General features: G+C 47.8%; 1 protein-coding gene across 7 annotated transcripts in view; it reads right to left on the bottom strand.

Annotated features, from left to right (window-relative positions):
- Positions 1–16,684, bottom strand: part of CRACR2B (calcium release activated channel regulator 2B) — a 46,029-nt gene that overhangs the window by 17,978 nt on the left and 11,367 nt on the right. For 4 of the 7 annotated variants that reach the window (XM_081202824.1, XM_081202822.1, XM_081202823.1 and 1 more), the window contains 7 exons: positions 10,410–10,482; positions 7,971–8,215; positions 6,079–6,190; positions 3,871–4,027; positions 2,993–3,139; positions 2,133–2,223; positions 1,875–1,967 (listed from right to left, as the gene is read on the bottom strand). In XM_081202824.1, the coding sequence (XP_081058950.1) occupies positions 1,875–1,967; positions 2,133–2,223; positions 2,993–3,139; positions 3,871–4,027; positions 6,079–6,190; positions 7,971–8,171 (801 nt within the window). In that variant the 5' untranslated portion in view covers positions 8,172–8,215; positions 10,410–10,482. Of the gene's footprint in view, positions 1–1,874; positions 1,968–2,132; positions 2,224–2,992; positions 3,140–3,870; positions 4,028–6,078; positions 6,191–7,970; positions 8,216–10,409; positions 10,483–11,257; positions 11,313–11,498; positions 11,596–16,684 lie in introns of those variants that run through there. The other 3 variants (XM_081202821.1, XM_081202826.1, XM_081202825.1) reach the window with 3 other exon arrangements.

Raw genomic sequence — 16,684 nt, forward strand, 5'->3', positions numbered from 1 at the left:
GGACTGTTCGACAGTGGAAGCGATTCCCTTGGAAGGTGGTAAATTGGAGGTTTATAAGCAGAGGTTGGGGGGGCCATCTGTCATGGATGCTTTAGCTGAGATTCCTGCACTGCAGGGGTACAGTAATTACCATGGTATCAATACCCCGAAGACCTTCTAGCTGCATTTTCATTCCCTATTGTGAAGTGGTCTTTTGTGGTCCTAATCTATATGCCTGTTGGTCACATGAGTGGATAACCTCAGAGTCATAGAATTGAAGAGTTGGAAGGGACCCTGAACTGAGAAAACCCATATGGGGGAATTCTTAATCTCCTCTCTGTTGTTTTACCCCAGCGTAACTGCTCTTTAGTTTTTAAACAACCCAGAGCAAATACTGACACTGGACTTACCCAAACTGCACCAATAACGCAAATTACACAGTGTTATCTCTCAGCCGCATTCCTATAAGAGGATATTATGGCACGATGATAACGTCATGTGCAAACAGAGCAGATGGCCTTCCTTGGGTTGGTGGAGGTGGAGTCACCTCTTTGGAGCTAAAACATGAATGGTGCTGGCATCACATACTAAGGTTGTGGGCCTTGGAGGTTAAAGGAGGACACTGTGTGCTTTGCAAGTGGGGCAGCAAGCTAAAAGGGCCCTCACAGCTGAAGGTTTAAAATCCTGGAAGGAACTTGGCACAGCACCATGAACTCCCGTGACAGAAACAATTATCTTCTGTGTAGATAAGCCTCAAGCGGGACTGTACAGATGAATCTAAAGGTGCAGAAAAGGACAAGCCAAATTATTGGTGAACTGGAGCAACTCCTCTACGAGAAGAGGTTACAATGCTCAGGGTTTTTTAGTTTGTCAGGGAAAGGACAGTGGTTGTGGTGGGGCCATGACGCAAGATGCTTCATATAATGCACAGTACGGAGAAAGAGAATATAATTTTTTGCTCCCTCATAGATTACCAGAATCCAACATCATTCAGGGAAGCTGAAGCATGGGAGAGTCAAGGCAGCCAGAAAAGAAGTTCTTCTTCACAAAGTGCAAGGTTAAATTATGGAATTTACATCTACGAGAAGCGGTGGTGGTGGTGACCATTAAAAGAGAATTAGAAAAATTCCTGGAGGATAAAGCTATAAATGGCTAATGGCTACTAGACATAATGAGTGTGTGTGTGTGTGTGTGTGTGTGTGTGTGTGTGTGTGCGCGCGAGTGGGCAGAGCAGTGTTTCCCAAACTTGGGTCTCCAGCTGTTTTGGGACTACAATTCCCATCATCCCTGACCACTGGTCCTGCTAACTAGGGATGAATAAGGTTGGAGAGATAAAATAATCACAGGCAGCTCCTATACTGGGCCAAGGAGCCACTCCAAAAAATTACTTGCTCCCCACCTTACAGGGCACAGCCTCCCTGACAGCTGGTGCATACAGGATTTGAGTTTTTCCTACTTGAGCGCACCTAGTCTGTCTGGTGCTGATGGGGTGGGGGTGGGGAGGAGAACAGTGAGAAGAATTTCCCTTCCCTAAAGTAGCTTATATACTGGGGGGCACTCGCATATGTCTACTCATCACTTCAGGGCTTCCCGTGATTTGCAGAAGTGAAACAGCTGGTCACTGCGGAGTATGCAATGCTGTCTCTTTCCCTACAATGAAGGCTTTTGGCACTGGTTTTTCTTGTAACACCAACAGGAACCAGCAGGAGCTGGGGCTAAGGTGGCATCTCAGGCACAAGAGCCCAAATCCAGCTCTAGCCCTGTACATGTGTAAGAAGCGATGACTTTGGTGTCAAAAGACACCGCCAGCCAGTTCAACGGGACCTGTGTAGACAATGCAGAGGGTAAAATCCAAATTCAAGCAAAAGAAACAAGGGGCACCCCCTCCAAGTCACCTTTTTCTGGTGGTATAGCATCTTCTCAAATTCTTGTTCTTTGCTCTGCAGCTCTTTCTGAAGCAAGCTGCTCTTCTCATGCTTCACTGATCCCTGCAAAAAGCAGATAAATTGGTGCTTTTCCTTTTTTTTTCTTCACTCCAACGTTCAGCATAAAAATAAATCTCCAGCACTTTGCAAGGATGTGGCTCATTGATTTAGCAACTGAGCTCAGTGTCCAGCTCAGGCATCCTGAGAGTGAAGGAATGAGGTGTTTACCTGGTTCAGCAGCCGTTCCCTTTCTGCTTTGATTTGTTGCTCCATTTCTTCATAAAGGCACCTGATTTCGCGGTCATGGTCTACCTCCCTCCTAAAAGCACAGAGCAAGAGGGATGAAATGCAAGGAACAGATACAGTGTAAAGACAAAGTGGGAGGAGGGGGGAGATTGGGGGGAGGGGGAGAGAGAGAGAATTACCTCTCCACTGAGAGAAAATAAATACGTCTCAGCTAACATAAGATGTGCTGTCTCACTTTTCAGGAACTTGAGTATTGATATGGAAATCCTCTGGCACTAGGGGGCGCCAGAAAGGCTTAAAAAGCTGCACATTGAGAACATTTTCTCAGGAAACTTTTGCAACCCAACTGCTCATGCTGCTTAAGGTTAGACTAAGGCTGTGTACACATTACTAGCTTAAAAAGCAGCTAGTCTGTTCTTTTCCCCAATCTGGGTTGAAGCTGGGGAAGGTTTTTGGGTTTTTTTGGAGAGGGGGCGTTGTGGGAAAACATATCAAAACAGTATTTCAAAAGCAATGACAGGATAAGTACCAGATGGAAGTGGATCGTGGCTAACACTGTGTGTACACCGCTTCCTAAACTAGTGGTGGAAGCACACTGGATACAGACAAAATTTTACTGTGTGCACAGCCTGTTTGCTGCAGGTGTGATTGGGCTATAGAGGAAGAAAATATTCATAGAGTAATAGGTCCCACTGAAGGCTTTTGGACACTTCCACCTCCTTCTTTGGCATTCACAAATCCTCTTGTGGATGCTGAGTGAAACTTTCCCTCCCACTTACAGCATCCTAAGACTGCATTGCACTTTCTATGGCGTAGTCACATGATGTCCAGAAACTGCTTACCGTTTCAACGCCTGCTCAATCGATTCCTTCTCGTGATGTATGTCCCTGACATATGAGGAAATGTGAAAGAGAAATTCTTCAAAACTGGTTAGGAGTTCTGGCTTTTCTTTCCGGAGTTGAGCCCAGAGCTCCTGAACCTCGTTCTGACTGGAGTAAAGACAAACAGTAAAGTTTATCAGCTTGAGAGTAATAGATAAGCATAGTCCTTGCACCAATCAGGCTATAAAGAACTTATTTTAAAGTACGTTATAGTTAAGCCTCCTAGTCATCCCTCCCTGAGATGAGAAAATCCAGGAAATAAGAGGTCAAAAGTCCTCATCTTAAAAAGTAAAGATGCATCTGAACATGTATACACTGTTGGAGAATCTCTTCCCCCATGTGATTTTGTCCGAGCCTTATTATGCTCCTAATACACCCATCCCTTTCTACTAGTCCACTGCTACTCATGCTAGTCCCAACATCATCTGGAAGACCACAGGTTCCCCATTCCTGTTGTAGCAGTGCAACCCAGGAAAACATAGCACATGCATATTAATGAAGAGGACATGATAGATAGAAAGGGTCAAAGCAATGCTTCTGCGAAACAAGTTTCCTAAAGATAGCAACAGCAATCGTAATACAGTGGTACCTTGGTTTACGAACTTAATCCATTCTTAAACCAAGGTGTGCTTTCCCATAGCAGCGTGGGACTCAATTTACAAATGGAACACACTCAACAGGAAGTGGAACATGTTCTACTTCCAAGGCAAAATTCACAAACCAAAACACCTACTTCTGGGTTTGCAGTGTTCTTAATCCAAGTTGTTCATAAACTAAGCTGTTCTTAAACCAAAGTACCACTGTAATAAACATGCACAGGTTGGAAAGTTCCAACTTACTCTTCAAAGACCTGGGATGCTTCGAGCTGCTCCAACATGGAGCAAAACCTCTTCTCTTCCTCTTCCTGGTCCAAGTCATCTGACCAGCCTGACTCAAAAGTCTCCTCGTGCCTGGTGCTTCCAGAGCTCTCATACTGCTCAATCCCTATGAACTTGCCTAGTCAGTGGAATGAGAAAAACAAAGGACTATAAGATCTCTCTAATCCCAGGTATGGCTTGCATCAGTGTTTGAAGGGGAGAGAGCTTGTGAAATCCACAAGCTCCATATCAGACCCCTTCCACCTTTAGCGAAATCAGGGCAACAGTAAAAATTAAAAGAACTGGAACTGGTCCACTTCAAACACAGAACCATGGTTAACTTCTATAATGAAGGAAGCTCTTCACATGCTCAAAGGCACTCTCTGCATTACTCCATGTCACTTTCGTTATTTCAAATGTTCCAAGGGTAAGCCGTTCCACTCAAAACAGGTTCAAGGACTGCGTCCTGGGCTTTAAACAACGCATTTACCATGGAGTTCTATACATGTCTACTCAGAAATGAGCCCCACCTGAATTCAATGGGTCTTACTTCTAGGTAAGGGATCAGGGCCAGATTAATACATGCTGAGGCTCTAAACAATGCCAAGTTTAAGAGACTTCCATAGTGTTACCCCCCCCCCAAAAAAATGTGTAACTTCTAACAGAAAGGACAATAAAAACAGAAATAAAAATTAAAGTTTTATATTTGCATACGGATTGGTACATAGGTGAGGATAAAACTAAAAAATAACCATCTGACTAAAACATATATCGCAATAAGCTTCTCTTTATAGAAAACACCTTTAAATTAAAATGCCTTATGGTTTCTTACTTTGCCCATATGAAGACTTTTAATGCACAACAGCGCGATATTTGTCACACTTTAGCACTTACTAAATGAAAAAGGCAATACAGCGTGAACTGTGTGTGTTCTACACAGCCCTCCCCACCCCATCATTGGTTTGATCCATTAAAGTACGGTTGTTTTTAGAGTTAACCACTCTGGCCTTAGAGACTGGGAACTGGCACAATTGCACAATTGCACAATGTTGGTCCAATTCCAGATGTTACCCACTGAGCTTTAGGACGCCACGACATTTACGGCTTGTGCAAAACACACTACGAACATGACTGTATTCCAGTTCAAATAAGAGCCTGCGGTTACCTTCTTGCCTAACTCCCCACTCCTGATAGCTTTGATCAGCACTCTTCCTGGAATCTTCGTCAGATTCCTGTAACTGTTGACTTAAAGCTGTTTTCTTAAGGAGAAAAAAGGAACTTGGCTTCTTCCAATCAGCACAGGGCCATAGAAAAGCCAGAAAAACCTCTGCTCTCCCTCATGCAGCTCATACTTGGCAAAACAGCTTGGGCTGCACTTTGCTGCAGGTGGATCTCTCTGCGGTGGCTGCTGCACAATGTCTCCACAGGAGCTGCGTGCTTCAGCGCTGAACTGGAAGCATTGGAAAGAGCCTTCTCAGCAGAGACAGTGAGTGTATGGCATGATATAGCCCCACCTCAGCATTGCTCACCAGTAGGGTGGGTGCACGTTCCACAATCATGCTGTGCAAGCATGAAATCTGGTGCAATATACAGGAATTCACTACTCCAAGAACTGCACTTCTGGAGATAAGTTTGAAAGCATGTATGGCAAAGACAGCCCCAGAAGCTGCACATCATTCTCATATATATGTGTGTGTGTGCGAGCGCGTGCATGCGCGCACGCCTGCTTTATATCTAGCAAAAAATAACATTTGCCATGTAGGAGTATTGCACTGGCTTGAATCTGGTCCCTGGGTTTCTATCTCAATACCACAGTTCCTTAATTCTCTGCAGTTGCCTTGGCTGCCTAATATACGGTAAACTGCCAGTATTCCAAGGAAGGAAAATATTTATGTTAAGAACACAGGAAGCTGCCTTATACTGTATCAGACTCACTGGTCCATCTAGGTCAGTACTGTCTACACTGACTGGCAGCAGCGCTCCAGGGTTTTCGGCAAGAAACCTCTCCCAGTCCTACCTGGAGATGCTGTGGATTGAATTTGTGGCCCTCTGCATGCAAGGCAGAAACTCTACCACTGAGCTAAGGCCATTTTTTCCCATTCTGCCCACTGCCCACATACATGCTAAGCAACAGCAGTTGTCATTTTCTCCATATAGCCACTGAGCTTCACACTCTCTCGTTCCTCTTACCTAGTCCCATACTGAATTCGACTGGCGTGAGATACCCATTATTGTCTTGCTCTAGGCTGTCAAAAACAGATTCTAGTTGTTCGGGAGTGAGAGGAAGTTCACTTTGTAGCCGCTGTGAAGGAGGAGGAAAAAGAAAGGACAGACCATTATAACCACAAGAAAAAACTTCCATTCGTCCTATTTTCCCAGCTCCCTTCACTGTTACTGCCACAAGTGGCCAGATTCAAAGTGTGCAAGTTGCAAAGGTGACCTGAAGAAAGAAGGAATTCCTGACAGGCAAAGAGAAGAGACATTTCTGCTGACCAGACTGCGGGGATGTGAATGCCTTGCATTCAAGGTTGCTGACAAAATGCACTTTCATGACAGAACCCCAGTCTTCCCATTCAGAATAGCCACATAATTCAGCTTCTGAAGGGACTGTGCCACTTCAAAATTCAAGACATTCTTTCTTCTACAGAACTCTTGCAAAGGTGCAAGAAACCTGCCCTCCTTTTTCACCTTGCTACCCTAAACCAAAGATGGGCACAGAGTGAGATCTGGATCTGGTGGTAGATGCCCGAGAGATTTACAGTTTTCTTTTCTTTTTAACAAAAGCAATAAAATGGCCCAGGGCCAGCCCAATATATTTTGCAGTCTCAGACAAGGACAAGCTACCCCCATTCTAGAAGCCAAGTGGACTGGCAGGTGAAAGTTACTCCAACACCAACAAGCGGATAGTGTCCTCCGTATCACCTGAGGGAAGCAGACCAATTTGGGAGGAGCACGACAAGCTCTGCCCTCCAATAGAGGGCAAATGGTGCACTCACTAGCTCCCTCACTCAGCCTGACGATATGATTTCTTTATAATACATATTGCCTGCCCTTCAATCAGAAGGTTTCAGGGTGAGTCGCAGCATGTAACAACAGAAAACACGCACACACAATACAATCAAAAGAGCAACAAACATAACATAAGCAACTACCCATAACAATAATTCAAGCACAGGGTTGAACTCCCTCATCCAGAAGTCATCAGCCAAGGGGACCAACGCAGTTTCGGTACCATGTCCAGCACACTTGCCACTTCAGGTGAAACAGGAAGTACTGCCCTGCCGCCTTTACTGTTGGCACAGATTTCGGGTGAGATTCTGGCAATTTCTAGAGAAATCTCGCTGAAATTGCACAAGAGCTCATGTGCTCTGCAAGATCTTACATGATTTCGGTGAGATCTTGCCAGAAATTGGTGCAATCTTACCCAAAATCGTTGCCGGTGCTGCTTCTCTGCTGGCAGCCTCACCTCACCTAACGGCTGTGCCAGCCCTGATGTCCAGGCCTGAAGCCAAACTGAAATGGCAGCAGGTCTGAGGCTGGGTCACTATCACCCTGTTGAGCATAGGGTAGGGAATTTTGTGTCTGGATGATAGGTGCTTAGCGCTTTGCTCAAGCAATAGTCATTCAGCATAGCCTTTGAAGGAGAAACAGTAGATCAGGGGCATGAGAGCAAAGGGGCCTCTACATTTCTAATAGCTGTGTGGAAGAAGGAACTTTTGGGCAGGAGCTTTCATGACAGGTTGCACCTGCCAGAAATTCCACACTGCTGTGAAAGATACAGGATCCCTTGTCCTCCCTGGCATTTCATCACACTAAGATAGAGAAGGAATGGAAGTACAGAGAGAGCAAATTTCACAGCAGCAGCAACAGCAGCCCCTGATGTGTCAGCAGGAGTTTTCAAGTCTTTAACACACACACACATTATAGACTTCTGATATCAGTGGGATGTTGATGAAATCTCTCTCCAGCACAATGGTAAATGAAATCTACACATGGCAGTACATTGCTCATAGGTGGCAGTTCAGGAAAGCAATAGCTTTTCCTCTGCAAAGGAGGTGGCCACAGTCAATTTTCCTGCTTACCTGCATGTCCAGCTTGGTGATAAAGCCCTTCTCCTCCTTGTCACAGAGCCTGAAGAGCTCCCTGGCCTTCTCCAGCATCTCCACCTGCATGTTTCCCACATCATTCAAGCAGAGAGTGGAAGAGATGCCTGAGGCTGCTCCATCCTCTTCCTTGTCCTCCGCATGGGAACTTTCAGAGAGTTCTTCCCCAGGTCTTTCCATTGCTTCAAATGACCATTTACTCGCAGGGACTGGAGTGCATCTAACTGCAAATATAAGGCGTTCTTCTTCAAAAAGCAATGTTGGATTGAATTGTTTAGACTCCTCAAAATACTGGCCTGATTCACAAGTACCATTAAGCCATAGTTTAAAATCAACTATGGCTTAACACAAATGAGGAGTGTGCTGGTAGGTGCAGCCAATGCAATGCTTCCTTCAACCCTCCACTGTTTCCGTGCCACCAAGAAGTAAGCCGGAGTCCAGCTTGTGGTGATGTCTGCATAGAAGCCAAAATTTGTTCTTGACTTAACACTCACAGTTTATATCAAGAGAAACAAGCGATGAGCCTGGGTTCAGAGGTCACAATAAGCTAGACTCTGGCGTGTTCTGTCTGTAGCATGCCAGTAGCAGGAAGAGGAGCAGGGGAGGAATGAAATAAGCACTGTATTAGCTGCACCCACCAGCTCACCTTGCTCACTTGTGTTTATTAAGTGGGAACTAGCTGATTGAGTGAAAGGCCATCATCATGCTCCCAAGTAATATGCCTTGTTGAATATGAAACAAAGGACTGGGATTACCCCATTGCTATTACTGAAAGACAATAAAGAGAAGGGAAATTGACGTCTAGTAACAATGGGATTAACATGCGATTTTCTCACAGAAACCTGCATTTCAAAAGCAAAGGGCAGCTGACAGCTTTCTTAGCTTTCTTGAAAGAACAGGACTGAGTGCCCCTGAGCATTATGGGTAGAGGCCTACCCAAACCTCCTCTTTTTATACTTGCTTTATATTTCTGTAAAATGAAAATTCTCCGTCAGCAGCTGTGGGCTGCCAAGAGAAGAAAAGCATTAAGCAAGATGAGATCACCCCAGAATCTAATTAGGAGAAGATAGGACAGGGAAGAGCCAAGACCCTCCCAATTGGCAATGGTGATACAAAGGAATATAAAGTAGGCAGCCATGTTGGGATGAGCACAAAGGTTGAATCCTCCCTGTCCAGCCCAGAACCCTGACAGGGATGCAGACTGGTCCCCTCCTGGGTCATCAGATTTGTCACTTGGTGAGAAAGGAGGGGTTGATTGGCTCCCGCTGCATGTGCTCAATAATGTGCTGGTGGCTGCACCCATTGCTTTCATGCAGCTCCCAGGCCAAAAATGATTAGTCGCCCCCTGAAATAAGCACACATTTTTGGACTTTTAGATTAGCCAGTCTTTTGTTTAGGGAAGTTGTTAATGTTTGATGTTTTATAATGTTTTTAAGATTCTGTTGGGAGCCGCCCAGAGTGGCTGGGGAGGCCCGGCCAGATGGGCTGGGTATAAGCAATAAACTATTATTATTATTATTAGTGTTCAAGGCACCACTGGTTCAGATTCAGAGAAACACAAGTGAAATTCCTGAAGTTGCTACCAAGGGTTGCATTCAATTACGGTAACTTCTACTGAGAGCAGAGCCATTGAAATGAATGACAAAGACTAACTTTGGTACATGAATTTCAATGGTTCTACTCTAAGTAAAACTTAGCGGAATGCAACCCTTGGGGTCCTGATATGGCCAGTTGAAAGCCGCTTATTATTTATTTCCATGAAGCACTTAGGCCGCAAGAGTTTCACGTCCTAACAATGCCACATCCTTAAAACAATTTTAACAACTGTTTCCTTTCCTTAGGGAATTGTAATCCTACAAGGGTAGTTTAGCATGTTCAAAAAAATTCTCAGCACCCTCACCAAACCAAAATCCATATAGCTTTTTTAAAGGAAATGAAGACAACTTAAGCGGCACTTTTGTATGCATGCATAGGTGTGCTCTTTGGACCACTTCTTAGGATGCCCCAACATAGCAACACACTCTAAGGCTGCAATCCTACACATATTTAGCTGGAATGTACTTCTGAGCAGACATGCAAAGGATTGCACTGTGTGCAAGTCAATTAGGGGAGGGATGCAAATAAATTATTTCCCAGTTATCCCTTATACATAAAGGTAAAGGTAAAGGACCCCTAGACGGTAAGTCTAGTCAAAGGTGACTATGGGGTGCGGTGCTCATCTCACTTCAGGCTGAGGGAGCCGGCGTTTGTCCACAGACAGCTTTTCAGGTCATGTGGCCAGCATGTACTCATACTAGAATAGTTATCCCATTGTTTATTCACTATAGATAATGCCCCCTCCACAGGATATTTTGTATGCTTATCCCAAACTGTAGGAATGCACTGCTTTCTGATCGCTCTAGGGAATGAGCTACTTACACACACATTCTGTGGCACATGTGTTTTGCAGGCTCCTCTGCCTAAATGTAGATTAACAGCATGTCCACAAATCCTGCACGAAGACAAAAAAGGGTAAGGTGTTAAGCATTGCTGCCAACAGTTCTAACTTTTATTTATACAACCGCTTAACCTAAAAAGAAACTAAATCTCCAAACAGTTAACAAGAAAGAATATAATTGTCAGATCACCAATAAAATCTAGGTGATATATATACGAAATCATAATGCTAAGCAGTGCAACCAGGGAAAACAAATACATTTTTTAAAAGCACCTGAAAATGCCACTGTTGATGCCTCCCAAATGACACAAGGGAAGGCCACAGCATAGTCAGCAAGGCCTCCTACAATGATTCTCAGGGTCCACTGAGTCTGAACTGAGGAAAGTGATCTGCTAGTGGTCCCAAGTTGTTTAAGGTTTTAAATGGCAATATTAAAAACCTTGAACACGGCTTGGTTGCCAATGAACAGCCACTGCAATTTTTAAAATGGAGGAGTAATGTGCGTACAGCCAGGGACTCTGCTCAGCACCCTACCTGCTGCATTCTGCATGAGCTGCAACTTCCAAACGAAGCCCAGAGGCAGCCCCAGTTTATTGGTTACCCAAATAATTGTGCAGTCTGGAAACTTTCCTGATCCATATAGCCAAAAGTAATTCATATTAGAACAGGAATGTCAATTACATTGGGAAGACTGGGAGCAATTAAGTAATCTTCTAGGAAAGCAGCTTTTTCTTGATTAGGCTTCCATGGGCACAAAGACACACAGGGTTGGGGTTTCCATCTTGCGTAGAAATAAAATGCATCATTCATTCATTCAGTCATTCATTACCTGCCTTTTTTCTTAGATGGGACTCAAGGTGGCTTACAGATAAAAACAAGAACTGCTAAAAACATAGAAAAATCCATCATTAAAATACAATTAAATATTGAATGAATTAAAACTATATGCATATTTTTTAAAAAAACCTGTTTAAAACACTGCAATAATCGCAATAAAAACAGCATGGCAGCAGCCTTTTCATTAAAATCAGTCAATTCCCAAAAGCCTGTTGGAACAAGAAAGTCTTTACCTGCTGGCAGAAAGACAGCAAGAAGGGAGCCAGTCTGACTTCTCTAGCGAGGGAGTTCCAAAGTCTGGGAGCCACTGTGCATGAAGTGTGTGTGAAGACAACCCTCAAAACTATCAAAGCCTCTGTGTATTTTTTTATCTCCATGTGGCTTAGAATATCAGATCATAAATCATATGCAGTCAAAGTTCAAGGAGGCCAGCTAGAAGGAAGTTTTTGCCAAGACTTTATATAGAACTGCCACCAGTATTTTTATTAAGATGTTTTTATTTTAAAAAAAGGGTGGGGGGGATAGGAAAGTCGAAGGCTATACAAAATTGCCCAGAGGTGCTACAGGCAGGTGTAATACTTAATGTTAAATAGTGGGTTGACATAGCAGCCGGCACAGCGATTTCTTCAAGTAGCTCTTTATTAAGATAAGCTGGAATAGAACTGACTGCGAACAGCTCAGCCGGCCTGTATTTATAGGCAGCCGGCTGTCAACATTGTAACCACAACAGCTCAGAGTTCCCGCCTAAACCAACTGCCGCGGACCTGAGTGAAAACTATCTACAGACCTGAGTGAAAACTATATACAGTATCCCCCTGTTGGCCCAGGGTGAAACTACACTACATATCACCCCTCCCCACCGAGATAAGGCGTTAGTTACAATCGTAATGGTTTCCTTATATACAGCACTACGCGTAATGGTTCAATTAGGCACAAAAGCATATCGGTTACATTTCCCATACTTAGACCAACAGTGATACCTGTCCAACAACGTAGTCCTTTAAATGAGTTGGGCGCTTGGAAACTCTGCCAGACCGCCGGGGACTGGTAGCCAAGTCCGGAGGGCCACACAGTTCTCGCTGAGGCTGTGGTGTGACCCTAGGTGGCGTTGGAACCAACTCCCCTGGATCCGCTGCTGTGGGTGGAGCCTCAGCAAGTGGAGTGGTCTGAGTCTGTTCTGAGACGGCTTGGTTCGGCTCCACGCTGGCAGTTTGCGAGGGAGGTGTAGGTGGGGCCTCGCCATCTGTACGTGTCTCTTCTGGAGCCGCAAGCGCAGTTGGGGGCACCTCGGTAGTGTCTAAGTCGCCAACCCTGCGCCTAAGCTGGTCTATGTGCCGTCGCCACAAACGTCCGTCTTCGAGTGCCACCTGGTACGAGCGAGGTCCAGTGACTCCCACTACTGTGGCTGGCACCCAAGGAATGTCCCCCACATAGTTCCGGGCAAAGACCTGATTTCCTGGGACAAATGACCGTGGTGCGTTGGCACAGCCTGGGGGTTCAGCCACGGCAAAGTCTGGGTGTAGCCGGTCGAGCGGTGACCTGAGGCGGCGGCCCATAAGCAGTTCAGCAGGACTCCTCCCTGTGGCCACATGAGGAGTGATGTGCTGCATGAACAAGTATTCGGCGACCCGCTCATGCCAGTCTCCCCGGTCCAGGCGCGCCAGTGCCTCTTTTGTCGAGTGCACCATTCTTTCCGCTTGCCCGTTGCTGGATGGATGAAAAGGTGCCGTTAGGGCATGGCGGATGCCCAGTCCCAAAAGATACCGCTCAAACGTGCCTGACGTGAACTGCGGTCCGTTGTCAGAGACAAGGACATCAGGACACCCATGCGTTGCAAACAGGCCTCGCAGCACCCGGATGACAGCTTCGGTAGTGGTGGAGGGCATCAGGGCGACCTCCAGCCATTTGGAATAGGCGTCCACCACTACCATAAAGGTCCGGCCGTGAAAGGGGCCAGCCAGATCGATGTGTACCCTCGACCAGGGTGTCTTTGGCGTCTCCCAGGTGTGTCCCTTAGCTGCCGGTGGTGCAGGCCTCGACTCTTGGCACGCTTGACAGGCGGATACCCAGGCAGTGATGGCATCGTCCATATTAGGCCACCAGACGTAACACCGAGCCAACGCCTTCATTTTGACAATTCCCGGGTGGCCAACGTGCAGAGCCTCCAGGACGCGCTGACGGAGTCCCTGGGGAATCACGACGCGGTCTCCCCACAGCAGACAGCCGCGATGAGCTGAGAGTTCATGTTGTTTGGTTGCGAAGGGCTGGAACTCCGATGCAAAAGGTCCTTGTGGCCACCCCCTCCACACCCAGTTGAGCACCCGGCTGATGGTGCGATCCTGGGCAGACGCGGAGGCCACAGTGGCAGCCGATACAGGTGCTGCCGGAAGATCCTCAATCAGAAGGAGCGATGAAGCTGGAGCCGGGTCTTCCACAAATGCTGGAAGAGGGCAACGGCTGAGGGCGTCGGCATGGCCCATCGATTTCCCCAGGCGATGGATGAGCCGGTAGTGGTAGGCAGCCAGGAAAACAGTCCATCGCAGCATGCGTGGTGAGAGGACCGGTGGAGTTGGACGATCACCGGCGAGGAGGCCCAGGAGTGGCTTGTGGTCAGTGATGAGGTCAAAAGTCCTGCCATAGAGGTATTCATGGAACCTCTTCACTCCAGCCACAAGTGCCAATGCCTCCTTGTCGAGCTGGCTGTAATTCCGTTCCGTCGGAGATAGTGTCCTGGAAAAGTAGGCGAGCGGTGCTTCTCTTCCATCTGGGAAACGGTGACTAAGGACAGCACCGATGCCAAAAGGTGAGGCGTCGCAGGCAAGGACCAGCGGCCTGGATTCACTGTACTGTACCAGCACACTGTCTGAAGAAAGGAGAGCCTTGACCGCGTTGAAGGCCGCCGTCTCTCGATGACCCCAGGCCCAAGGCGTCTTAGTGCTAAGGAGTCGGTGAAGAGGCTCAGCCACAGTGGCTTTGTGGGGCAGGAACATGTTATAAAAGTTCAGCAGCCCCAGGAATGCCTGCAACTCCGTTTTGTCCTTTGGGGTGGGGGCCTGCTGGATAGCGCGGATCTTGGATGTGGTTGGATGAAGGCCGGAGGCATCGATAAGATAGCCCAGGAACTCTACCTGTGGAACGGCAATCAGGCACTTCTCCCTCTTTACCTTGAGCCCGGCCTCCTGGAACCTGGTCAGCACGGCACGGAGGCGCTCGAACAGCTGCTGGTGTGATTCTGCAGACACCAAGACGTCATCAAAATATGGTACCACGCCCGGAAGCCCTTGCAGGAGACGCTCCATAAGGCTTTGGAAGATGCCAGGAGCCACACTCACCCCGAACTGCAACCGGCGGCAACGGAAGGCCCCCCGGTGGGTGACGATCGTCTGGGCTTCAGCAGTGGCATCATCGACTGGCAGTTGTTGATAGGCTTGGGCAAGGTCCAGCTTAGCGAAGACCTTACCCTCACCCAGGGAATGCAGCAGGTGTTGGACAACAGGAACCGGATAAGCGTGCTGCTGAAGTGCCTTGTTGATTGTGCACTTGTAGTCAGCGCAGATTCTCACCGACCCATCTGGCTTGACAGGCGTGACGATGGGGGTTTCCCACTTTGCGTGGTCAACGGGCTCCAAAACTCCTTGGGCGATCAATTTGTCCAGTTGTTCGTCCACCTTAGCCTTGAGAGCAAAGGGAACCCGGCGTGGCTTAAGCTTGATGGGGGCGACTTGTGGATCAAGGCTAAAGGAGATGGGCGTACCAGTATATTGTCCCAAGGTGCCGTCAAAAACCTCGGCAAAGTCTTTGACCAGACCCTCAGTCTCTGCGTTAGAGATGCAGTTGATGCCGGTGACTTCTAGGCCGAGGGCATCAAACCAGTCTAGCCCTAGGAGGCTTGGCCGCTGACCTTCGACCACCACCAACCGGAGCAGGCCCGAAAAATCCTTGAAGGCGATCCGGAACCGGCCAACGCCTACCACGGGAATGTCGTTTCCCTGGTAGTCTCTCAGGTGTACGCGGTGAGAGTCGAGTTGCCTTTTGGATACTCTGGGTACCAGTCTTTTGATGGTGCTCCATGACACGACGGACAGGGCAGACCCGGTGTCGATCTCCATGTCACATGGAGCTCCTTCAATGAGCACCGTGACGTTCAGCTTGCGTCGCGTAGACGAGTCGGTTTGGCCAATCATGGTTCCAGACGGGCAGCGGCAGTTGGTGAGAGCGAAACAACTTTCCTTGGCAGACTGGAGTGAAGACTTGAACTTGCGGGTCGATGAAGGGGGGGTGTCAGACGGAGCCGATCGGCAGACCTTAGCGATGTGGCCCCTTCTGGAACACCTCCTACAGATGGCGTCTCTGAATCGACACTTGGCACGGGAATGGTCGCCTCCGCAGCCAGCACATTCCGGTTGGCCCTTGGACTTCTGTTGGAGCTTCCTGCGCTCCCGCTTTGTCTGGTGCACGTCATCGTCTTCACTGGAGGATGCCTCATCACTGCTGGCCTCTTCATGATGCACCGGAACTGGCCCCCTAGCAAGACGCGGGCTGCTGGACTTGCGGATCTCCTGGGCGGAGCGTTCAGCAGCTTCTGAGGCCACAGCCTCCTCAATGGCTTTCTGTAGCGTGAGGTCTGGCTTGGCTAGGAGACGCCGTTGCAGATGGATGTCCCGGACCCCGCAGACGATTCGATCCATCAGGGCATCGTCTAAGTCTCGGAACTCACAGTGCATTGCAGCCTGTCGCAGGGCGGTGGCGAAGTTGTTGATTGACTCCCCCTCTGCCTGGTTCCGGTGGTAGAACGCATGGCGGGCAGCAATCTTGGACGGCTTTGGTGCGTAGTGGTTGCGGAGCTTCTCTTGGATCGTGTCCCATGGTGTTGCCTGGACTGCTTCAGGCGCAACCAATGCTCGGGCCGTCTCAAACACCTCAGGCCCACAGAGGCTGAGGAATAGGCCCCGCTTCCGATCCACTGATACTGCTGTCAGCTCGTTGGCTTGGAGGTAGCAGTCGAACCGAGCGAGGTAGGAGTCCCATGACTCAGAGGCTGGCGCAAACGGCGGTAGAGGCACAAATGAAGCCATGATTCCGATGCCGGCGTGAAGGGCGATGGATGGAACACAGTGCTCTAGCCAGAACAGTCAGCTCTGAACTGGTTCTGCCCAGTGATTTCGCTCAGTGATTTCGCTCAGTGATTTCGCTCTGTGATTCAGCTCAGTTCAGAGGCTGGCCGCATCTGGCTGTGCTCTGATGTCCATCCAATCCCATCCTCGTCGCCAGTGTTAAATAGTGGGTTGACATAGCAGCCGGCACAGCGATTTCTTCAAGTAGCTCTTTATTAAGATAAGCTGGAATAGAACTGACTGCGAACAGCTCAGCCGGCCTGTATTTATAGGCAGCCGGCTGTCAACATTGTAACCACAACAGC

This window comes from Podarcis bocagei, assembly GCF_964188305.1.
Source record: "Podarcis bocagei genome assembly, chromosome: 1".
Taxonomy (NCBI): domain Eukaryota; kingdom Metazoa; phylum Chordata; class Lepidosauria; order Squamata; family Lacertidae; genus Podarcis; species Podarcis bocagei.